The sequence below is a fragment of the Caretta caretta genome, chromosome 19, assembly GCF_965140235.1.
Source record: "Caretta caretta isolate rCarCar2 chromosome 19, rCarCar1.hap1, whole genome shotgun sequence".
NCBI classification, from domain to species: domain Eukaryota; kingdom Metazoa; phylum Chordata; order Testudines; family Cheloniidae; genus Caretta; species Caretta caretta.
The window spans coordinates 19,924,914-19,950,249 of record NC_134224.1 but is presented as its reverse complement, the minus strand read 5'-3'; the positions used below and the strand labels follow the sequence as shown (position 1 = coordinate 19,950,249).

Below are 25,336 nucleotides of genomic sequence, written 5' to 3'. Positions count from 1 at the left end.
GATAGCAGCGGATCTTACGCCAACCTGGTCTCCAGTCGTAGCCGTCCCTCGATGGGCCAGGCCAGCCAACCTGAACAGCTGGCCCCGACGGTGCCACAGCAGGTGCAGCGGCACCGAGCGTTGTGGCCGGCCCAATGGTACCAGTGGGCACCGTGGCCTCCGGCGCAGCCCCTGGTGGGAGCCTGCTTGGTGGCCGGAGCTTCGGAGGCACCGTCAGCCTCCCTCTCCAGACCCCCAAGAAAGGAGTCAGTGGGACATACGTCCTCGGCACTGTGCTCGGAGTCCGACCAGGTGGTCGACCCGCTGGTGCCGGACGACACCCAGAGCACTGCACTGGCCTCCTCGCCCCACCCGGAGGAGGCGATTGCGGCCCCTCCACCCTGCAGGAGGACTTCAGGGTCCACCAAGAAGTCTTAAAGAGGGTGGCATCAAGCCTCCACCTCCAAGCAGAGGAGTGGCATCAAGCCCTCAGACTCCCTGTTTAACGTGCTGTCCCTGTTGGCACCGGGTAGGGTGGCCTTGCCTCTCCATGAAGGGGTGGCTAAGATTTCAAATGCCCTGTGGTAAACACCGGCCTCGTTGACCCCCATCTCTGAAAAGGCAGAACACAAGTACTTTGTACCCACTAAAGGGCATGAGTACTTGTATACCCACCCGGCACCCAACTCCCTGGTGGTCGAATCGGTCAACCACAGGGAACAGCAGGGTCAGCCAGCCTTGACCCCAAAGAACAAAGACTCTCTTAGACTGGACTCTTTCAGAAGGAAAATATATTAGTCTTCGGGTTTCCAGTTATTTGTGGCAAACCATCAGGCTCTCCTGGGCAGGTACGAATTCAATCTGTGGGGCTCTCTGCCCAAGTTTGAGGACTCCCTCCAGGAGTGCGATAGGAAGGAGTTCAAAGCGCTAGTGGAGGAAGGGGCAGCGGCCGCTAGGGCATCCCTGAAGGCAGCCTTGGATGCCACGGCCACACAATCAGTGGCCTCCGTGGTGTGCATGAGACGGGTGTCATGGCTCCTGCTCTCTGGGCTGTCCAGTGAGGCATGCAGGATCTCCCGTTTGATGGGAAAGCTCTGTTTGTGGCAGGGACAGATACAAGGCTGCATGGCATGAAAGACTCCTGCACGACCCTCCAGACTCTGGGCCTCTATGTCCCAGCTCCAGCAAAACCTAAGTTCAAGCCGCAGCAGACTCCTGCCCAGGCCGCCCTCCCGAAGTATGAGGCCACCGATAAGAAGCAGCGGGACTATAAGAGAAGCCCTCAGAGGCAGTCTTGGCCTACCCCCCAGCCTGGGTCCTCCAAGTGCAAGCAGGTGGGGAAAAGGCATTTTTGATGGGATGCTCGGGGGCACCCTGCCAGTCCTCACCAGAGATCCAATAAAGCTCCCCTTCTCCAATCGGTTGTGTGCCTTCCTCCTGGAATGGTTGCGTCTAACCTTGGACCGATGGGCTCTCAACACCATCTCCCAGGGTTACACCCTCCAGTTTATTTCCTCCACGCCCCGCCCTGCCCCTGTCCCTCTTGGGGGACCCCTCGCATGAACCTCTGCTTAAGCAGGAGTTGGGGTGGCTCCTAGGACTAGGAGCAATAGAGGCGGTGCCCGAGGAGTTCATGGGCAAGGGGTATTACTCCCGTTATTTCCTTATCATGAAGGCCAAAGGGGGGCTCAGGCCCATCCTGGACCTGCGAGGTCTGAACCAGTACATGGTGAAACTCAAGTTCCTCATGGTCTCCCTGGCCTCCATCATCCCCTCCCTGGATCCTGGGGACTGGTACACTTCCCTCGATCTACAGGATGCATACTTCCACATCCACATATTTGAGGGGCACAGGCTCTTCCTCCGTTCCGTGCTGGGACAGAATCATTACCAATTCACGGTCCTCCCATTTGGTCTGTCCACTGCCCCCAGGGTGTTTACAAAATGCATGTCAGTGGTAGTGGCCTACAGCGGGAGGTCCAGATTTCCCTATCCGGACAATTGGCTTGTCAAGAGCACCTCCCGGTCGCAGGTGAGGGATCACGCGGCGCTCCTTCTATCCACGTGCATCACCTTAGGCCTGTTGGTAAACAATACCCAGTCCATATTAATCCCAGTCCAACTCATAGAGTTTATCGGGGTGCTCCTGGACTCAGTGTCGGCCCGGGACTCTCTCCTGCCAGACAGATTCGAGACCCTGAAAGGTCTCATCGACTCAGTCACAAGGTTCCCAGTGACAACAGCCAGGGTTTGCCTGCAACCCTTGTGTCACATGTCGGCATGCCCCTCCAGCTCTGGTTTTCTCGCAGTTCTCCCAGGCCACAGACAGGATGGACAAGGTCTTCACCATGCCGGACTCTGGGATTGACCATCCCCGCTCGCACCTGGAGGGCAAGGTAGTCCGGGTCCTCACGGAAAACAAGGCCTCAATGTTCTATATCAACAGGCAAGGTGGGGCCCGATCCTCTGCCACGAAGCCCTTAGGCTGTGGGACTTCTGTACAGCCCATGACATCCACCTGAAGGCCTTCCACCTACCTGGTGCCCAGAACGAAAGAGCGGATCGCTTGAGCAGGGACTTCCTCGCAACACGAGTGGTCTTTCCACCCGGAAGTGGCCCACTGGCTCTTCTGAAGGTGGGGAACTTCCCAGGTGGACCTATTTGTGACTTGGCAGAACCGGCGATGTCCCCGGTTCTGCTCAAGGGGGGGGCCTGGTGAGGGGCGCTATCTCCAATGCTTTTATCCTGTCCTGGTCAGGCCGGCTTCTCTACACCTTCCCCCGTTCCCTCTAGTCAGCAGGGTCCTGGAGAAGATAACGGACAAGGTCCGGGTCCTCCTGATTGCCCAGGCGTGGTCCAGGCAACATTGGTACGGGACCCTCATGGGCTTTGCAGTAGCTCCGCTATGGCCATTGCTGCTCCTCCCGGACCTGTTGTCTCAGGACCAGGGCCGCCTCCTCCATCCCAACCTAGCAACGCTTCACCTCACAGTGTGGCTGCTCAGTGTTTAGGCGGAGAGGAAAGGATGTGTTCAGAACAGGTTCAGCGTTTAGGTTGGATATTAGGAAAAACTTTTTCACTAGGAGGGTGGTGAAACACTGGAATGCGTTACCTAGGGAGGTGGTGGAATCATAGAATCATAGAATATCAGGGTTGGAAGGGACCTCAGGAGGCCAGCTAGTCCAACTCCCTGCTCAAAGCAGGACCAATCCCCAACTAAATCATCCCAGCCAGGGCTTTGCCAAGCCTGACCTTAAAAACTTCTAAGGAAGGAGATTCTACCACCTCCCTAGGTCTCCTTCCTTAGAAGTTTTTAAGGTCAGGCTTGGCAAAGCCCTGGCTGGGATGATTTAGTTGGGGATTGGTCCTGCTTTGAGCAGGGAGTTGGACTAGCTGGCCTCCTGAGGTCCCTTCCAACCCTGATATTCTATGATTCAGCACGTCCTCTTGGAATGTAGACGGCCCTCCACTTGCTGCGCTTATTTGGCGAAGTGGTCCCGTTTCTTGAGGTGGGCAGAGGACCAGGGTGTCTCCCTGGTGGCCACCCTGATACAGGTTATCCTTGATTACCTCCTCCACCTGAGGGCCCAGGGCCTGACGCCCTCGTCAGTCAAGCTGCACCTGGCAGCCATATTGGCCTTCCATCCGCTGGTGCACGGTATTTTCCCATGCTATGACTGGCCAGTTCCTTAAGGGTTTGGATAGTCTTTTTCCATATTCTAGACCCCTGGTCCCACAGTGGGACCTAAACCTGGTGTTGGCTCGTCTCACGGGGCCCCCGTTTGAACCACTGGCCACGTGCTCCTGGTCTCATCTCTCGTGGAAGATGGCCTTCCTGGTTGCAATCACGTTGGCCAGGCGAGTCTCAGAGCTCAGGGCCCTGACTTCTGAGCTGCTGTACACGGTCCTTAATAAGGAGAAGGTCCAGCTCCTCCCACACCCCGCGTTCTTCCCGAAGGTGGTCTCTGCCTACTACGTGGGTCAGGACATTTTTCTACTGGTCCTCTGCCCCAAGCCTCACGCGTCCAGTGAGGAGCACTGTCTCCACACGCTTGATGTGCAGTGGGCTCTGGCTTTCTACCTCGAGCAGACCAAGCTGTTCAGAAAGTCCTGAGTGTTCGTCGCCTCGGCTGAGCGTGCGAGGGGCCAGCCGATTTCTACTCAGCGGCTTTCCAATCAGATCACTTCATGCATCCGCTCCTGTTATGAGCTGACGGGTGTCCCCCCACCACCCACTGTGAGGGCACACTTGACTCAGGCGCAGGCTTCGTCGGCTGTCTTCGTGGCCCACGTCCCCATTCAGAACATTTGTAGGACGACCACGTGGTCTTTGGTTCACACGTTCACCTCCCACTAAGCGATCATCCCCCAAACCAGGGATGATGCTGGGTTTGGCAGGGCTGTTCTCTGTCCTGGGAACTTGTGAACTTCTACCCACCTCCAACAGATATAGCTTGGAATCACCTATTGTGGAATACACATGAGCAATCACTTGAGGAAGAAAAGACAGTTACCTTTTCCGTAACTGGCATTCTTTGAGATATGTTGCTTATGTCTATTCCACATCCCACCCTCCTTTCCGTCTGTCAGAGTTTTCTGGCAAGAAGGAACTGAGAGTGGGGGCAGTGCACAGCTCCTCTTACACTGCGCCAGACAGGTGCCACTCCAGGGGTAGCTGTGGGCGCCCCCCCCCCGCCCCACAGGTACTGCTAGGGGAAAAACTTCCGGTACCGGTGCATGTGGTGAGCACGTACACCTATTGTGAAATATACATGAGCAACACATCTCGAAGAGCACCAGTTACGGAAAAGGTAACTGTCCTTTTATAGCAAATTACATTATTTTTTGCTGTTACCACAGCACAGCGAGCAGACTTGCTTTTTATTTTTTTAGCTTGTTTGGCTTTGCATTTAGAGGCCCACATACAGATGGATTTATAATTAGAGCCTGGGTTCACTCCCAAATTAAGGGTTTTTTGCAGGTGGGAGTTAAAACCATTTTTTAACATTTTTAGAAACAGCTGTTTAGGATTTTTTGGGGTTTGCAATGCCTGCATTGCTGGAATAGATTTTTTTCTTTTTTTATAATATTGAGCCGCAGGCTCGTTCTTGCCTTGTACGCAGCCCACTATTAGTCCCCAATTACCGGCTCCGTTCCCCAAGGCTTCTTGGTTGGCTTCCTTAAACTCAGTGGAAGCGCGGGTCATATTATTTTCAGATTCAAATTTAACTGAGGCTCAAACATCCTTTTATAGGGAGCTTGGCCCATGATAGATTGGGGCATTTAGCTTTTAAGATATAAAGATCCTGGGATGTTACGTATAGGTGGTAACCATTTGGCTTTTTTTTTTTAAAGAATATTAAATTTTGGTCTTTGCACTTTAGATCAGTGAGATCTTTCAGTAAGCCCCTCATTTCCTCTGTGCTGAGAGGAGTGTACTTATAAGTATTATGGGCCACTCTGTTTTCACCTGTCCCTGACCACCAAGTGGTCACTACGAGGGGCCAAGGGAGCACTGGCACTTAATTCTGGGTTAAAAGGTGGAGGAGGGGGCCAGTTATCTCGATCTTCCCCCATGTGTGCTAGGTTCCAATTCTGAATTTGTTTTTCAAGGTGTTTTTAATTAATTTTATTTTGGTCTTTATCAGTATCGCCGCCTAAACCAATGTCAGTGAAATTACCCTTTTGTTGTATGCTAGCAACAATACGGCGTGCAGAAGAGCTGGTTTCTTTTAGTTTTGCTCTTAGAACCTTGTTTTCTGCTTCAAGCTCACTTAGCTTGTGTTGGAAATCTGCCTTTTGATTCAGCTCCGCTGTAAGAGCCTTTTGGAGTATTTCCAACTCTTGTAATTTCCTTTCATATTTGCAATACATTATTACAATCCCCTTCTTTAATTTTCCTTTTGTTTGACCAGACCACCACAACACGCTGTCCATCATACTCATACCCTCACTTCATCCATTTTTTGCCATTGTTTTTTGAACCTTTTCAGTTTCCCTTTTATAAAATCAATGAGTCTCCCTCCTGTAGAGGGCATCATTGATGTTCCCCGGGGCCAGTCAATGAGCCTACCTCCTGCAGAGGATATCATTGGTGCTCCCTGGGGCACGCCAATGAGTTCCCGTCCCACAGAGGGAATCGTTGATGCATCCTGGGGCAACTTATACAACATTGTATCCCACTTAAGCGGTGCTTAAGGGGAGACCGACTGAGCACACCCTTGTACTCAGTCTGCTGCAGCACACGCCCTGGTGCTCAGTATCTGGCAATGCAGCCTTCTCCTCCAGCGATCCCTGCACCCCAAAAACTTGGCCACAAACACAGTCCCTTTCAGTCCTCTTGTCTGTGCGTCCTATATTTGGTTTGTATTAAGAAGGGGTGTGAAGGGGTATCTTGGGGAGTCCCAAACCAAGGTGCACTCTAGAGGTGGTAAGTAAAAAGGTCCTCACCTCTGTCCCTGGTTGTGAGAAACGCTCAGAGGATTCCCGATCACATCCTGCTCACTGCGCCAAAGGCAAAAAGATTTTTTTCCCCAAGAATCAGGCAAGCACAGACAATACTGAAGGAGGATTTATTCATGGCACCGGGAAGTCTGGTAAACAGCTTCAAAAATATGGTGCCACAATGGCCAGTTATATACATTTTCTTATTAATTCATTTGCATTTATTTGTACATACAGAGACAGATATAGTTACAAGTAAAGAGAGAGCTCTTAACAAAGATAATAATAGGAACAGTACATATGTATAGAGGTCATCCTGATTACATCAAGTATCTATGGCTACCTTGCGGGGGGGGGGGGGGGGGGTATGGGGGGAGGGGGAGAGGGAGGGGGGAAGAGGCGGGGTGGGAGGGTAAGGATGAGTGCTTACAGATATCCCTGCGCCCTGTGGGAGGTCAGCATTGTCCTTTCTTACCGATAAGCTGAGTTACTGGGTGGACATTTGAATATCTGAGTTATCAATTATTGACAGAAGCCATTGTCCTTGGGCCTCTGAAGCATTTCTGCTTGATCTGTGGTTTCTGCCTTAGCTGTTAGCTAAATTTTAACTCTTGCTTGACACTCTTAATAACCTGTTTGAGATGCTTGCTCATCCAGCTTTGGTCTTCAACTCTTTGCTGTGAATTTTTTCCCCTTGGTTGGGATGCAGATGATAGTTCCTGTAACTTTGACTCCACGCCACCTCCACATTCAGATCCTTGAGTTCTTCAGTCCAGTCCACTTCCCTAACTAATTCCCCTAATTTTTTTTAAATTTGCCTTTTGAAATCAAGGATAATAGTTGCAGATCTATTTTTGTTTCTCCTTCCATTTGGTTTAAACTGAATTAGCTCACGATCACTCGAACCAAGGTTGTCCCCTACAGCCAGTTATTTTATGAGCTCCTCACTACTTACCAATACCAAATCTAAGGCTTTGTCTACAGTACACACCTTTTAGCGACATGGCTGTGCTGCTGCTGTTGTGCCACTAAAAGGTGCACAATGTAGCTGCTGTTTGTCAGCGGGAGAGAGCTCTGCTGCCGACAAAAGATTTCCACTTCCAACAAGTGATAGTAGCTTTGTCGGCAGGAGAGTACTCCTGCCAGCAAAGCACTGTTTGCAAAACTTTGTCGTTCGGGGATGTATGTGTTTGTTTTTTTCACACCCCGAACGGCAAAAGTTTTGTCGTTCAGTTTCCAGTGTAAACAAAGCCTAAAATGGCATCACCACTTGTTGGTTCAGCGACTGTTTGGAGAAGAAGTCTGTCAGCTATCACATCCTGGAAAATCACGGCCCAACTATTATTAGTTGTACTTGTCTTCCAGTCTATATCTGGGAAGTTAGTCTCCCATAATCACACAATTTCCAGTAGTATTTATTTAATTTAAAAAGGTCTTTGTCCATATCTAGATTGGATTCTGGGGGTCTGTAGCCAATACCAAGCTCTGTTCCAGGGGAACCTCTGGGAGATTTCTTCCCCAAAATGATTTGGATACAAACAGACTGTATTTTATCCATTCCGTCACTTCTGATTTCTTTACAGTCTCCCTCATCATTATTATACAATGCTATTCCACCACCTTTACCTTTATTTCTGTGTTTCCTTAACAACACATACCCTTCAATCCCTGTACTACAGTCACGATGACTGTTCCACCATGTTTCTGTTATCCCTATAATATCTAGTTTCACTTCCTGCACCAGTAGTTCTAGTTTCTCCATTCTGTTACCCAGGCTCCTTGCATTGCTATCATCTTAATTGTTTCTGCTTGGTTTTGCCCAGATTCCTCACCTGATTAGGCACAGTCATTCTTTTGCCAATATCGCCTGCTTGGCTGTTAGCTACACTGGTATTGGCACTATCTTTCCTCTTAATATCCATTCTTCTATCCTTTCTCCATTGCTGTGTTTTCTCTTTCTTGATTTTCCTCCCGGCCAATATTGGAATTGGGCTTGGCGATTACATGAGTCTTCCCCCGTAAGGATTCTGTTTGGATTTTCTTAAAGTACATAGTCATGATGACTTCTTGATAAATCTTGGTTTCTTGCAGCCACTTGGCACATATTGTGTCCAGCATTTGTGTGCACACCCTTTCCACATTGTTAGTACTGCTTTGTAGACATAGGATGAGGAATATTACCTTAACCAGTATCTGCCTTGAAAATTCCTCTTCCATTAGTGATCTAGAAATTAATAAAATAAATGGATATTTGACATAGCACAAAGGTGTGATACAGCGTGAAGTCCACATATTTGAATCCTATTTGTCTGGAAACATTTCCTGCAAGTAAGAATTTCTACCCTTTGGCTTTTGGTAGGTTGTCCTATGTTTAGCTACTAGCTAACCAACTGCTTTCTTTTCATGAGTTGTACAGTTGCTAAAGAATACACCCCATTCTTTATTGAAATGACACTTTTCTGGGTTCTATTTTATTACTTTACACTCATGGCTCAGATGTTGATGAGAAAAGCATGCAGTTTACTAGGATTTCCCAGTTAAAATAATCTCTGGCTTCTTTCCCCACCCCTAGATTACAAGAGAAGCACGTGAAGGATGAACAGATTGAACATTGGAAGAAGATAGTAAAAACTCAAGAGGAGCTGAAAGATCTCCTTAACAAGGTCAGACCTTCTCCCATGGATGCGTACTCTCCTTTCACTTCCTTCTCTTACAAATGCACTGGAAAAAGTTATTAGGACTTAAAGGAGAAACTGATTTCAGAAACTGATTACCATCGTTACATTTAATGTTTATGTGAAAAGGAACTAGACCTGGAGAAATAACAAAATTTTATCTGGATTTTATCAAGGAGGGCAGCAACACTATTCATAAATGAATAATAATGCTTTTTTGGTCCACAAGGAGAAGTTGTGTTGTGCCAGGCAAGCCCCAGGGAAACTATATTAATTTTATTAAGCTGGGGCTTTCCTAACACTGAAGCACACTTTTTCTCCTCTGAGAACCTCACAGTCTAAAGACAAACAAGTAAGCAGAGGCCAGGGAAAGTAGGCAGTTTATAAAGACGTCGCCTTGATTCACTGTAACCATCATGGCAGAAGTGGCTGTTTAAGGGTGACTTAAATATGGATGGGATAGGGACCTTCCAGATGAGTACAAGAAGCCTGTATAAAGAAAACAGGACCCCCTGGAAGAAGGTACAACAATGATTGTGCCAATAGCTGACACACATGGACAAGACTGTAAATACGTATGGAGTGGAGAGGATGGAGACAGTGCAAAGTAATATGTAAAAGCAAACCAGCTCTTCCTTGAAAGCATCACTGTAATGACCACTTCTGTTGGAAATGCTTATCGCAGATTATGGTTTGTGATGGGATTAATTTGCAATTGTTTACAAAGTCACCTTAAATATCTTAAGGTAAATAAAAAGATGTTTAGTCATTTGGAAACATACAGCATTGAAACACTTGAAGATTTAGTGCAGATTAACTGTTACAGGTGATGCTGCTATCCCTCTAGAGAAAGCGCATAGAGTTCTGGCACCTTTCCTACCCTCAACGGTTCCACTCTGTATGCTTTGCCAGAGGACAGTAATAGTTTATACTGTGCATGTTAGTCAGAAAATCTCTAGAAATATAGGATTGATGGTTCTTACTGTTGTGCCCTGTGAGGTGCAATTTGACATAAGCAACATCCCTTATAATAAGGGGGGAAGTGCCGCCAGTGGTGTGACTGTTTTTGAGGCAGAATTCTTATTTTCACTGTAAATGTTACAAAATCTCCCTTTTTTCCCCTTCCCTCTTCCCAGATGGTGAATTTAAAAGAGAAGATTAAAGAGCTCCATCAGCAGTATAAGGAGGCATCTGAAGTAAAACCACCTCGGGATATTACTGCAGAGTTCCTTGTGAAAAGCAAACACCGAGATCTTACTGCTCTCTGCAAGGTAAGGAATGCCATAAATACAAGGGTTTCAGTCTACAAACTTTTGTCTTTAAAATCTGAACGACAACCTGATTATGTAAAATTGTGTCAGGTACACTTTTGAAGAACTGCCTGTGTGAAACTGCTCTGAAATGTTCACGTGCATGTTCTCTTTGTTAGAGCCTTCTGGAAAGTGATAATGGGACTGCATGAGCTCCTGTCACAACATAAACGTGTTGAGGAATTAGTCCAGTTTTAGATCACAGTTCAGCTTTGGCACTGTTGGACACTGTCCAAAACAGGCATCCAACTACTGTGCATGTTGAGATGGCAGTCTGGAAAGAAAAAGTTCATGTTCGAAGAGATTTGTTTCCTGTAAGGCCAAAATGTCAGTGATTGATAAATACGAAAGAAACTTGCAGAGGTTGCGAGAGGCTCACCTGCCTGAATATGGCTCCATTTATGCCAGATTGGCTCTTTAAGCTTGATGAGTGATTTGTCCTTTGGTGCTCCCTGCTTGGGCCTAGGAATTGGATTCCTCCAGTTTTGCTCCTCTGTAGAATCCAAATACTTGTGAAGCAGCCTGAGTGCTCTTTAGATCCAGTCATTGACATCCTCCTGGCTCAATACATTGTGGCACTACAGGACCTCTGACCAGGCAACAGAATGCTCCCTCGGCTTATGTTTGGAATCATCTTGTAAGTAGCACCAGGAGTAATCGTGAATGAGTCTGAAGGCCTTGAAACTGAGGTGCATTAGATCTAGACTTGAGAACTGAGGTGGTTCCCCTGATTCCATTAATTCCAGAGTAGTCCTTGGATCCAAACTGTGTCTGTCCTACTTCATCAGCATCTGGTGTGAGAACCAGTGAGCAGTTCCCGTCACTTCTCTCGTTTAGATTTTAGACATATTCATTACTCCCTTTCAGTCTTTTCCTGAAGGGAAGCTTAGATTTAATACCTTTAGGGCACACCTCCAAATCCATCACAGATGAAGTTATGGGAAACTTTATAGTTTCCCAAATCTCAGAAAATAGGCTCCCCATCTTATTCATAGAACTTTAAAAACCTTCCCCCTGGCTTTTCTCGTACTCTGTGGAGTTTAATCTGTTCAAGTTCCCACAATTACCAGTTTGATTATGTTCCATAGTATATTAGCTCTCGTGCCCTCCTCTTCCTCAGTTTAGGGAGTCAGGGTCAAGAGGATAATCAAGAAACCAGGGCAATGTTACTCCTCCACTTCCTATAATTAGTCTTATGCTTTTCTCCTAGATTTGTCCCCCCACTCCTGTGGCTTAGGGAAGAGTTGCTGGAAATAGATACTGATGAGAGGGGTGATAGTAATCTTGAGGATGCCCTTTTCCTTTAGGACAGGTTTCAGAGTAGCAGCCATGTTAGTCTGTATTCGCAAAAAGAAAAGGAGTACTTATGGCACCTTAGAGACGAACAAATTTATTTGAGCATAAGCTTTCGTGAGCTACAGTATCTGATGAAGTGAGCTGTAGCTCACAAAAGCTTATGCTCAAATAAATTTGTTAGTCTCTAAGGTGCCACAAGTACTTCTTTTCCTTTAGGGTACAGCTCATCCTTCAACCTCTACAGAAGAGAGTACTTCATTTCCGCTTAAGTATTTTCAATAGCTGCTGTTCAGTGTGGTAGAGACTTTGGACTGATAAGTGTCAAGAAAGACTCATCGATATTTTAGGAACCCCATCACAAATGCAGAATTGCTTTATCAGTAAATGAGAAGCTAATGGTACGTGCCAAGATTATTTGGCATGCCTCTTAGTCCATTTCACCCATGGTGAACAAAACTGCCATCTTTGACATCCCACAACAGGTTAGAATATTTTTTTCTCCCACCCAGCTCCTGGATTGTTGGTAGTCTCAGCTACGGTAGTGAAATATAGTGCCAGGAGCTCTTCCCATCCTCCTCCCCAACCCCTTTTCATGGGGCCTCTCTGAAAAGTTTGCTTTGGTAGGAACTTACCACCCACTGTGGCTGTCAGAAAAGTTCCTCAAATGCAAGAAGAAAAATTTTTAAATGTGTGGTTTTTTTCCCCCCTAATTCTGGAAAAGTGGCCTCAATTAGTAAGAGAGTGCAACAGTTTTGAAGAAAAGTCATAAGTCATCAAGGTCTTCTCATAGTGTGTATAACAGGAAAGAAAAATAAGTTAACAGCAGAGAGTAAACAGGAAAACTTCGCAACTTTGGATTGATCCCTGTCCTATGACCTTGACCTTTCCAAAGTCATCCTTTGTCAAACAGCTACTCTTCTAGAGCACTCTTCTGAGTCCCTATGCAATGTACATAAAAAAGGCAATAAGAGAAGGTGGTTGGTTTTTTGTTTTTTTTACATACATTAGGAAAAGGAGAAAGACGAAGGAAAGTGAAGGTCCTCTATTTAGTGTGGAAGGAGAGCTAATAACTGTTGATATCAAGAAATCTGAGGTGTTTATTACCAATTTTGCTTCGGTCATCACTAAAAAGGTTAATGGTGACCCAGATACTCAACATAATTAATATTAACAATAAGGGGGAAGGAATGCCAGCCAAAATAGGGAAAGAACCGGTTTAAAAATATTTAGATAAGTTAGATATATTCATGTCAGCAGGGCCTGCTGAAGTTCATCCTAGGGTACTTAAGGAACTAGCTGAAGCAGTTACCTTTGAGAACTCATGGAGGATGGCTGAGGTCCCAGAGGACTGGAGAAGGGCAACCTATCTTTTTTTTTTTTTTTTTTTTTCCTTTTATGGGTGTGTGTGTGAAGAGGATCTGGGGAATTATAGACTGGTCAGCCTAACTTTGATACCTGGAAAGATGCTGGAACAAACTATTAAATCAATTTGTAAGCAGCTAGAGGACAATAGGTTATAAGGAATGGCCAGCATGGATTTGTCAAAAGCAAATCATGCCAAACCAACCTAATTTCCTTATTTGACAGAATTACTGGCCTAGTGGATAGGAGGGAAAGAGAGAGTAGACATGAAATATCTTATTTTTTATAAGGCTTTTGATACAGTCTATGTGTTTGATTTAAGGATGAGTGCCAGTTACTCCCCAGCAATGTATTCGTTCCCATATTGCATCCATTCACTGCTTCCAGTTCCAATATATTTTCTGACATCCCTTCATTAATGAACTTGCAAATACTTGGAAGGGCATATCTTTGTTCAACCATACTTTTATCCATATCCAACCCCTCCCCCCCCACCCCATGATTGTAATGGATGCTTCAGATCTGGGCTGGAGAACCCATTTAGATCATATGACAGTATAGGATCTGTCTGTGAACAATGAAAGGATGAGATTGTATATAAATATATTAGAGCTAAGAGTGGTGCTTCTTACCTCAGTGTTCCTTCCTCACTTGGCTTGCAGATATAGCTGTAATGTGTACCCTGAGGCTGGGAAAGTTTGATTTAGTTCAAAAGAATGGGAACTGATGAAAACAGAGGTACCAAATTGTTGTTTGAGGGCAAAACAGTAAGAGCTTTCCCCTCTGAAGCATAGATTTCCTTGTTGAGAGTTTGCAAGACTGTGTACTAATGCACCGATCTAGGTTTCTTATCATTGGCTCCCCATCACTGTATCACTTGAACACTGCTCTAGAACATTCAGTGGCCGGACCTAGCAGAGATGTAAGTTACTAAATGGAGACACGCTAGGAACATGAAAGATCTCACTTCAGTTCTAAGGAACAATCTGGGACTGCAAAATTCATTCCACACATGGATGAAAAAATTAACACGTGCCCTACTGACAGTGCTACGAGATCCAAATAACAAAACTGGTATTTTCACCAATTAGAATTACACGAGCTCCCTTTGGTCTTATGTTCATGATAATACAGAGAAGTGGTGGCAGAGAAAAACATACAAGAAGCCTCTGAATCTCTTCTAATAAGAAGGTATACATTATTAAGGCTGGATGTCCTCAGTTCTTGAAGATGTAAATCAGTTCTTTTGGAGGCTAGGTTTCTTGTTCAGTAAAAAAATAGACTCTGCCCACATATCTACACCAGTGACACCATCACAGGACCTAACCAGATCAGCCACAAACCATCACCGGTTCATTCACCTGCACGTCCACCAATGTAATATACGCCATCATGTGCCAGCAATGCCCCTCTGCTATGTACATCGGCCAAACTGGACAGTCCCTACATAAAAGAATAAATGGACACAAATCGGATATTAGGAATGGCAATATACAAAAACCTATAGGAGAACACTTCAGCCTCCCTGGACACACAATAGCAGATTTAAAGGTAGCCATCCTGCAGCAAAAAAACTTCAGGACCAGATGTCAACGAGAAACTGCTGAGCTTCAGTTCATTTGCAAATTTGGCACCATCCGCTCAGGATTAAACAGACTGTGACTGGTTCACCAACTACAAAAGCAGTTTCTCCTCCCTTGGTGTTCACACCTCAACTGCTAGAAGAGGGCCTCATCCTCCCTGATTGAACTAACCTCGCTATCCCGAGCCTGATTCTTGCTTGCACATTTATTCCTGCCTCTGGAAATTTCCACTACATGCATCCGACAAAGTGGGTATTCACCAATGAAAGCTTATGCTCCAGTATGTCTGTTAGTCTATAAGGTGCCACAGGACTCTTTGCCGCTTTTACAGATCCAGACTAACATGGCTACCCCTCTGATACTTGTTTTTACTGGTGGCACATATCTGCCCATTACCTCAATATTGGTGCACATAACAAAATTCATTCCACACATGGATGGAAAAAATTAGAGGGAACATTAGTCATAACTTCCAGCAATGAGTTCTTCCCCATCAGTTGATGCAGTATATTACTCAATAGCTGTCTATAAAGGTCTTCCTTTAAAATTCTGGTTTGAACTTGGGTATACTCCATGTGCTTTAGTATTTTCTATTTTGCTTTTACTTTGGAAATATCTCACTTTATACATTCAACAATGAAATAATTAAGTCTTTAATAAGGAAACAAGAATAGAAAATATATCACATCCGGTGTGGTTGAGTCCAGTTACTATGAGAACCATCTGGTATCTCATTCCACCAGAACTGTAATGGATTTTATCACATTCTCTGACCTGAGTGTTTGCTGACAATCCAGGAAAGTAGGATTTTGTGTTTTAAGGTATTTGTTTAATTGCAGAAATGGACGTCACAAGTGTGAAATGTGGCTGAACTAATAGTGCTTTTAGGATCCAGGGGCCTGATTCAGTGCCCATTGAAACAAATATGAGTGACTTCAATGGGAGATGGATCAAACCCCATTCTTATTGGGGCCTGTGTGCTCTACCATAATATAAACATTTAATAAAAAAAACTTTACTTTTCACAAGTTTGGAGAATCTAAATCTCATCCTTTGTGTTAAAATATTTTCCTTTTATGTGTTCATGGGGAAACTACAAAAATATGCATTGCGTTTGTGTGATCATTATTTGGCAGTAAGTTTACTATGGACACTTCACTGTCTCCTTGTTTTTTATTTAAAAACAAGAGAAATTTAAAGCTAGTACTTGACTGAATCTGTTTAACCTTTTATCAGGAGTATGATGAGTTGGCAGAAACACAAGGAAAGCTGGAAGAAAAGCTCCAAGAACTTGAAGCCAATCCACCAAGGTAAAAATAAAAAACCCACCACACACTAGCTGGAGAGCGATCAGGAAGGCTGGTGTTTCTCATTGCATTGATGTACTTGGGGTCAGGAAGGAATTTTCCTCCAGGTCACATTGGCAGAGACTCTGGATTTTTTTTGCCTTCTTCTGCAGCATGGGGCACAGGTCACTTGTTGGTTTAAACTAAAGTAAATAGTGGATTCTCTGCAATGTGAAATCTTTTTTTTAAATCATGATTTGAGAACATCAGTAAGTCAGCCAGAGTTTCTGGGTCTATTTCAGGAGTGGATGGGTGAGGTTCTGTGGCCTGCAAAGTGCAGGAGGTCAGACTGGATCAGTGGTTCTCAACCTTTCTAGACTACTGTACCCCTTTCAGGAGTCTGATTTGTCTTGCGTACCCCAAAGTTTTACCTCATTTTAAAACTACTTGCTTACAAAATCGACATAAAAATACAAAAGTATCACAGCACACTATTACTGAAAAATTGCTTACTTTCTAATTTTTACCATATCATTATAAAATAAACTGGAATATAAATATTGTACTTACATTTCAGTGTATAGTAATATAGAGCAGAATAAACAAGTTGTATGAAATTTTAATTTGTAATGACTTCATTAGTGCTTTTTATGTAGCCTGTTGTAAAACTAAGCAAATGTCTAGATGAGTTGATGTACCTGCTGGAAGACCTCTGAGTACATGTACCCCTGGTTGAGAACCACTAGACTAGATGATCACGGTGGTTTCTGTAGTCAGATGTCTGACTGTGTGTGTTCTTCAGCTCTGCGAAGGCAGCTGGCACAGCAGATCTCGATCGAACACCTCCAATTATCGCAAGATCCGTTAAGATACGAAGGCACTAGGTTAGGTTTATTGCTGACAAAGTACGGTCCTAGCTCCCCGGATCATTGTCTACAGTTACACTAGCACATGTATGCCTGTGACAGTGGATGCAACTCAGTCAGTGATGAGACTTTCCACTATCCCCTAAGCTGGCCAAAGACACACTCTCTGAGTCTCCATTTTATACACCAATACAAGAGGCTGAGGGAGTTGGGCTTGCTTAGTCTGCAGAAGAGAAGAGTGAGGGGGGGGATTTGATAGCAGCCTTCAACTACCCCAAGGGGGGTTCCAAAGAGGATGGAGCTCGACTGTTCTCAGTGGTGGCAGATGACAGAACAAGGAGCAATGGTCTCAAGTTGCAGTGGGGCAGGTCTAGGTTGGATATTAGGAAACACTATTTCACTAGGAGGGTGGTGAAGCACTGGAATGGGTTCCCTAGGGAGGTGGTGGAATCTCCTTCCTTAGAGGTTTTTAAGGCCTGGCTTAACAAAGCCCTGGCTGGGATGAATTAATTGGGGTTGGCCCTGCTTTGAGCAGGGAGTTGGACTCTTCCAACCCTAATCTTCTATTACTCTAAGTTATGTATTACCATCCTCCTCCTCTTCCCCCCCCCCCCCCCCCCCCGCTCTCCCCCCCGACATGGCTAGTTGTCACCCATTACCTTGTACATGTTAGTTCGAGCAAAACATCTCTATCCATCATATTGTCATCCTGACCTTATCTTTGAGAGGTCAGCGTGTTCCTGTTATCTTTGTGTTGGTATGGAGATGTTGTGGAACCATCCTTCTAGAATGCGTTTGCACGAGTGTCCTGTGCCAAGCACTTCTCAGGAATATGTGCGTTTTTTGCAATACCAGCCCTGTTCTTGCCAGGTTCTGTGAGTTTGCAAGCAAGCAGAGCAGAGCTTGGCCACTACTTTAGTTCAGGCCTCTGATACTAGAGCTTATGTCTTAGGCTCTCTTTCTACTGCAGTGTCTTCTGGACTTAGTCTGAGTTTATCTCTTTTGGAAAAATGCTAAGGATATTCAGCTTGTATTGTATTAGCCAAGTGACTTGGTTATGTAAATGCACCCATATGAAGTCTGAGTTTCCTGTTTCAGAGAAGGTGGCTCATAAAGGAGAAAGGTCATTCTCAGTTACCGTGACCTATTAATCATCCCTATTACAGTAGAACCTCAGACTTAGACACCTCAGGAATGGAGGTTGTTCGTAACTCTGAAATGTTCATAATTCTGACCAAGACGTTATGGGATGCTCCTTAGGGCAGACTGCCTGAAGTGGGGGCTCACAGCTGTGCCAGTGACCTTCAGCGTCTTCACCTCCTAGCCTGGCGAGTGGGGGTGTGCACAGGCAGCTGGTTCTAGCCCCCTGGATGCAAGGGTGATGAGTGATGTACCCTGGGGCACTATGGTGTCAGTGGACACATGGTGCAGGCTGTGGCCTTTTTTCAGCTGAGCTGCTGCTCCAGCGCGCGGGGCTCCAGCTCCAGCAGCAAATGCTCTGGGCCAGGTTCCAGCAGCAGCTCGGGAAGTGTCTTTCCTGGGTTCAGACTGTGCATGCAAGTTTGTCCCCCTCCTGGCCATGGAGGAGGGGGGTTGGCTAACAGGAAAGCAGTGCAGACCCCAGCGCTGCTCCTGCTCTGCCTGCTCAGGGGCTCACAGCGATGCTTGTGAAACTTAGCATCTTCACTTCCTACCTATAAGTGGCTGCCCGCCATGTGGCGAGTAGGGGGTGGGGGTGGGGACAGGCAGCACAGATGTGCCTACCTTTAAGATGCAATACAGGCACAGTACAGTATTTGCTGGTGGTTTTTGTGTGTGTATGTGTATGTTTTTGCTGCTGCCTGATTGCTTACTTCCGGTTCCATAGAATCCTAGAATATAAGGGTTGGAAGGGACCCCAGAAGGTCATCTAGTCCAACCCCCTGCTCAAAGCAGGACCAATTCCACATGGGGTCTGGTTGACCGGTCAGTCTGTAACTCTGGTGATCGTATCTTTGAGGTTCTACTGTATAACTAATTCCATTAATGCCTGATCCAGATAATCTTTTAAAAGATCTGAAATCCCCATTAATTAGGGATCCCCAGTGGTGGTGTTTGAGTTGGGTTTTTGTTTTCTTGTATGGTGCTGTACATGCTTTTGTACTTGCCCATTGTGCACCTACCTTTGTTTGTTTTCCTCATTTTCAGGTCTCAACTTTGCTTCTCCTTGCCTTCTGTTTATTTGCAGTTATTTCCCACTAATTCATTTACCATTCCAGCCAGTCCATCTCATTGAGGCACATGCAGGAATATGCACTCCATTATATCCTTGACTGCTTCGTCCCTACAGGTGTGAATTGTCCCAACTTATGGGACCTGCTCTCTATTTTGGAAGACTTTTCTACAATGTAAAAGATCTTTCACTTAAATATTTGTTCCTACTTAGCCTAATTCATTCTTTCTCAACTTCATCCAATTCTCTGAGCTCATGCCTCTTTGACCCATCCTAAATAATTTCTCATTCCTTTGTGTTTATACCCTACAAATTCTTCGGTCTGTATTGAGCAGGATGTCAGACTAGATGATCATAATGGTATTTAAAATCTATGAAAATATTTATGGAGTCTGTTCTCCATTAACTTAGCTAAGATACACAGTCAATGGAATAAGGAGTCCAGTGGCACCTGAAAGACTAACAGATTTATTTGGGCATAAGCTTTTGTGGGTAGAATACCATTTCTTCAGATGCATGGACTGAAAATTACAGATGCAGGCATTATATACTGACACATGAAGAGAAGGGAGTTACCTCATAAGTGGAGAACCAGTGTTGACAGGGCCAATTTGATCAGGGTGGATGTAGTCCACTCCCAATAATTGATGAGGAGGTGTCAATTCCAGGAGAGACAAAGCTGCTTTTGTAATGAGCTAGCCAGTCCCTATTCAAGTCAAAATTAATGGTCTTAAATTTGCAAATGAATTTTAGTTCTGCAGTTTCTCTTTGAAGTCTGTTTCTGAAGATTTTTGTTCAAGTATAGCTACTTTTAAACCTGTTATAGAATGTCCAGAGAGACTGAAGTGTTCTCCTACTGACTTTTGTATGTTACCATTCCTGATGTCCGATTTGTGTCCATTTATTCTTTTACGTAGGGATTGTCCGGTTTGGCCAATGTACATTGCAGAGGGGCATTGCTGGCACGTGATGGCATATATCACATTAGTAGATGTGCAAGTGAATGAGCCCCTGATGGTGTGGCTGAGGTGGTTGGGTCCTCTGGTGTCGCTAGAGTAGATATGGGGACAGAGTAGGCAACAAGGTTTGCTACAGGGATTGGTTCTTATTTGTATCTGAAGTTATGAATATTGACTCTGTATTTCAAATGTAGTTACACCTGGGTAACGCCGACTAGACAAGATGTTTTCAGTCTAAATAGTGGGTGGGGAAGAGCCTATTCACGGCAATGGGCCATTGGGAAAAAAAGTAGGCCTTAGGAGAAGTTTATCTCCCACCTGCGGCGCCTTCCTGCAAATGCTACAGACAGCCTCCAAGTAATGGCTGCTATGACTCTACAAGGACATGACCCTAACCCTAACCATGTCTCTAGACTCCATCTTGGGATGTCAGTATTTTTCCACAGACTAGTCTGGGAACCAAGCTTTGGTAATAAAGGGTTCCTGCCATATGCAAGAGATGCATAAGGCAGGGAGTGGCATCATCTGGTGGTGTTTGCTCCCCACACAAGGAACAAAGACTGTTGCTGGACCCAGGCTAAAGGGATTTCTAGCCTGTGAATGAGACTCTTGGGGATTCCAAGCTGTAAAGCAAGTGCAGTTTGCCCCTTAAGAATCTGCGGACTGCTTGTATCGTCTCTTAGGGTGAGAATCTCCTATTCATATCCAATCTATTTAGTATATTAAGCTTAATTTGCGTTTTTTGTTTATTTGCTATGTAATCTACTTTGATCTGTTTGCTATCATTTAGAATTAGAACTCCACGTCTCTCATGGAGGTTGTGGAAGTCACAGATTCTGTGATTTCCTGTGACCTCTGTAATTTCTGCAGCAGTCAGTGTGGCTGACCCCAGGGCCGCCCAAGCATCTGGCCACAGAGCCAGCTGCTCAGTCAGCCCTGGGGACAGCCACACGGGCCGTTGCTAGAGCAGCTCTGCAGCCAGCTATCTGGGTGGTCTCACAGCCAGCCGCACCGGCGGCAGCTCTGGCAGCCCCGGACAGCTGCCAATGAGCTGGCCCCAGGACTCCCCCTCCTGGCAGCGGCTGGAGAGGCAGCAGGCCTGCTGGGGCTCCCTCTCCCCCAGCAGGGCCCAGAGTGGTGGTGGGCCTCTTTGGTTCTTCCCGTGCAGTGGGCACCCAACTTTCCTCCCCCATCCCCTGCAGTGGACCCCTCCAAGATTCAGTCATGACTATTTTCAGTAAAAGTCATGGACAAGTCGTGGGGCCTTGATATTGTATATTTTGCCCATGACCTGTTCATGACTTTTACTGAAAATACTCATGATTAAATCTTGTCTTATTTATAATCACTTAAAATTAGGGCTGTCCATTAATCGCAGTTAACTCACACGATGAACTCAAAAAAATTAATCGTGATTTTAAAAAGTTAATCATGATTACTGTTTAACAGTACGATTACAACTGCAATTAGACTACCAACTGAAATGTATTAAATATTTGTGGGTGTTTTTCTACATTTTCAAATACATTAATTTCAGTTAAAACACAGTATACAAAGTAGATTGCTTACTTTATAGTGTTGTTGTTTTAATACAAATATTTGCACTGTAAAAATGGCAAGCAAAAGAAATAGTATTTTTCAGTTCACCTCATACAGGTACTGTGGTGCAATCTCTTTATGATGAAAGTGCAACTTACAAATGTAGATTTTAGTGACATAACTGCACTCAAACAAAACAATGTTAAGCTTTGGAGCCTACAAGTCCACTCAGTCCTACTTCTTGTTCAGCCAGTCACTAAGACAAACAAGTTTTTTGTTTAGGGAAGATAAAGTTGCCTGCTGCTTATTTACAACGTCACCTGAAAGCGAGAGCAGGCGTTCTCAAGGCACTTTTGTAGCCAGCATTGTAAGGTATTTGTGCCAGATGTGCTAAACATTCGTATGCCCCTTCATGCTTCAGCCACCATTCCAGAGGACTTGCTTCCATGCTGATAATGCTCATTAAAAAATAATGAGTTAATTACATTTGTGATGGAACTCCTTGGGGGAGAACTGTATATCTCCTGTTCTGTTTTACCCACGTTCTGCCATATATTTCATGTTATAGCAGTCTCTGAGGATGACCCAGCACAGGTTCATGTTATGAACACGTTCACAGCAGATTTGACAAAACGCAAAGAAGGTACAAATGTGAGATTTCTAAAGATAGCTACAGCATTTGACCTAAGGTTTAAGAATCTGAAGTGCCTTCGAAAATCCGAGAGGGACAAAGTGTAGAGCTTGCGTTCAGAAGTCTTACAAGAGCAACACTCCGATGGGGAAACTACAGAACCTGAACCACCAAAAAAGAAAATCAAACTTCTGCTGTAGCATCTGACTCAGATGATGAAAATGAACATGCATTGATCCACACTGCTTTGGATGGTTATCGAGCAGAACCTATTACCAGCATGGACACACGTCTTCCGGAATGATAATTGAAGCATGAAGGAACATACAAATTTTTAGTGCATCTGGCACATAAATATCTTGCGACGCAGGCTACAACAATGCCATGCGAGCATCTGTTTTCACTTTCAGGTGACATTGTAAACAAGAAGTGGGCAGCATTAGCTCCTATACATGTAAACAAATTTGTTTGTCTGAGCGATTGCCTGGACAAGAAATAGGACTGAGTGGGCTTGTAGGCTCTAAAGTTTTACATTTGTTTATTTTTGAATGCAGTTATTTTTGTACATAATTCTACATTTGTAAGTTCAACTTTCATTATAAAGAGATTGCACTACGGTACTTGTATTAGGTGAATTGAAAAATACTATTTCTTTTGTTTTTTACAGTGCGAATATTTGTAATGAAAAATAAATATAAAGTGAGCGCTGTACACTTTGCATTCTGTGTTGTAATTGAAATCAATATATTTGAAAATATCCAGAACTATTTAAATGGTATTCTATTATTGTTTAACAGTGCGATTAACCGTGCAATTAATTTTTTTTATTGCTTGCTAGCCCTACTTAAAATCTATATTTTGTAGTTAATAAACTTGCTTTTGCTTTATCTCAACCAGTGAACTGGAGTGAAGTGTGAGAGAATAACTCGGGGGCAAAGGCTGTTGCATATACCACTCCACATTGGGGGGAGGGGGGGGGGAGGGTGAATTTTTTGAGCTTACGCTGTACAAGTTCCCTGTGCAGTGCAAGACTGTGTAATTTTGGCTTTATATTCCAGAAGGGGTGCATGCCTGGGGAGCTGGGAGTTGCCTTAACTGTGGCCTTCTTATGTAGGGGCTGGTCAGAGAGCCTGCATGTAACTGCAGCGGCTCTGTCCCTACCTGTATGTATGCTGGTGAAAGTGTAGGCTGGAGGGCTTTGCAGTTTGTCACAGAAGTCCAGTGTGAGAGGGCGCCCAGGCTGGTGGGTCAGGGGGCACAGTGGCATCCCAGTTCCAGGAGGCAGCCCAGGGGAACCAATCACACCTGGCTCCTCCGAAACCCAGGATCCATCAGCACCAAGACAGTCCAATCATCACCAGTTACCACCCTCCTTATTGCCTCAGACAGTCTGGGCACCCAGAGTCCCTCTTCCATCACAAAGATCTGAATCCATTGCCACACTACTGGATATCTCCCCTCTGTTGGGACCTATTGGGGATAATATCTCTCCCAAGAGAGACTGCTGCAGGACAGAGCTGATCACCCCTCCCATACACAGAATACACCTGCCCTCTAATGCCACTGGAACCTGAATCAGCCACCTTTTGTACTGCCCTTATCCACTACTAAAAGGCCCACATGACCCTGGGACCCACCTCTGCCTCATCTAACTCAGAGCCACTAGTACCCCAGTCACAATTGACCCCTCCTACTGGGCATATTGGGGACCTTGGGACTGGTAGCCCCCTGCAGATTCAATCTGGTCTGTTAGGGAATCCCCTCTTGTCTCCCCTCAGATCTACTTTACTGCAGTTCTGGTGCTTCTGCCTAAACCAACAGGAGGACTGCTATCATCATCTCCAGATGAGGTGGTGACATCTGCATCCTCTTGCCCTACCGATGACTTTAGGTAGTTCCAAGACCTTCTCCACAGAGTTGCTGGAGAACTTCAGATTCCTCTGGAGGAGATCCAAGACTCCCAACACAAACTCTTGGACATTCTGCATGCCTCTGGATCCAACATAATAGCTCTCCCTGTTTAATGAAACCATTCTGCAGCTGGCTAGGACAGTTTGGCCCACCTATGCCACCTGGCTCCTAGCCCAACAGGGCAGAAAAACATTGTATGTTGGCTAAGGGTGTGGAATTTTTGTTCTCTGACCCAGCTCCCAGTTCATTGGTGGCCCAGGCCGCTTTGGAAAGATCCAGACGACTGCATCCCCAGTCTACTCCTGTGGGCAGGGAGGGTAAATGCTTGGATCTGCTGGGAATGAAGGTCTTTTCATGGGCCAGCCTCCAGTTCAGGATAGTCAATTTAAGGCAACAAGAAAAGGAGGACTTGTGGCACCTTAGAGACTAACAAATTTATTTGAGCATAAGCTTTCGTGAGCTACAACTCATCAATTTCAGGCGTTACTGGTTCATGAACTATCCCAAGTTTGAGTTCACCAGCAGCCTACTGCAACAGGACAGAGCTTGTTTCCAAACTCTGATAGATGAAGGCAAATGATAGCCATGACCACCCTCCAATCTGCTGTTGATGCTGCCACTACCTTCTCTAGAGCCATGGCTGTTGCTTTCATTGTGCACAGGGAGTCATGACTCTGTGCCTCAGGGTTCCCTACTGAGGTCCAGAATACCATCGAGGACCTCCCCTTTGATGAATCGCACCCCTTCAGTGAGAATACAAGTGAGTCCCTGCATACCCTGAAGGACTCCACGGTCAATTACTTCAATCACTGAGGATAGACACAACTGCCCCTAAGAGGAAGTTTCATCACACATCATCCAAATTGAGGTATACAGCTCAGCAGTGTGTCCATCCGAGACCCTATGAACCACCACGTAAGAGGCAGAGGGTTCAGAAGTCCCGTTTCCCTACATCCTCCGCAACGGGCTTAGCATCTCAATCTCAGCCTCGGGCTTGACAATATTTTTGGCTGGAGCTTGAGAGCCACAAATCACTAAGCTCAGCACCCCCCATGTAGTATTTGGGGGCAGACTAGCACTCCTTTGCACTCTAGCTGTTGAAATAACAATGGACAAATGGGTGCTGAACGTCATCCACTCGACTATATGATAGAGTTTGCATCCCTACCTCCTCCAAAACCTCCAACCCCATCCACCTTCAGGGACCACACTCACAAGAATATTCTCACTCAAGGTCAGTTCCCTGCTGCAGTGAGAAATAATAGAACACATTCCTCCACAAT

The 25,336-nt window shown here is 45.4% G+C and overlaps 1 protein-coding gene across 4 annotated transcripts in view; it reads left to right on the top strand.

Moving 5' to 3' along the window:
* The window catches only part of KDM1A (lysine demethylase 1A), a 180,090-nt gene that overhangs the window by 102,944 nt on the left and 51,810 nt on the right, over positions 1–25,336 (top strand). For all 4 annotated transcript variants that reach the window (XM_048825892.2, XM_048825890.2, XM_048825889.2 and 1 more), the window contains 3 exons: positions 8,996–9,086; positions 10,235–10,369; positions 15,886–15,959. In XM_048825892.2, coding sequence (XP_048681849.1) covers positions 8,996–9,086; positions 10,235–10,369; positions 15,886–15,959 — 300 coding nt within the window. The remainder of the gene's footprint in view (positions 1–8,995; positions 9,087–10,234; positions 10,370–15,885; positions 15,960–25,336) is intronic.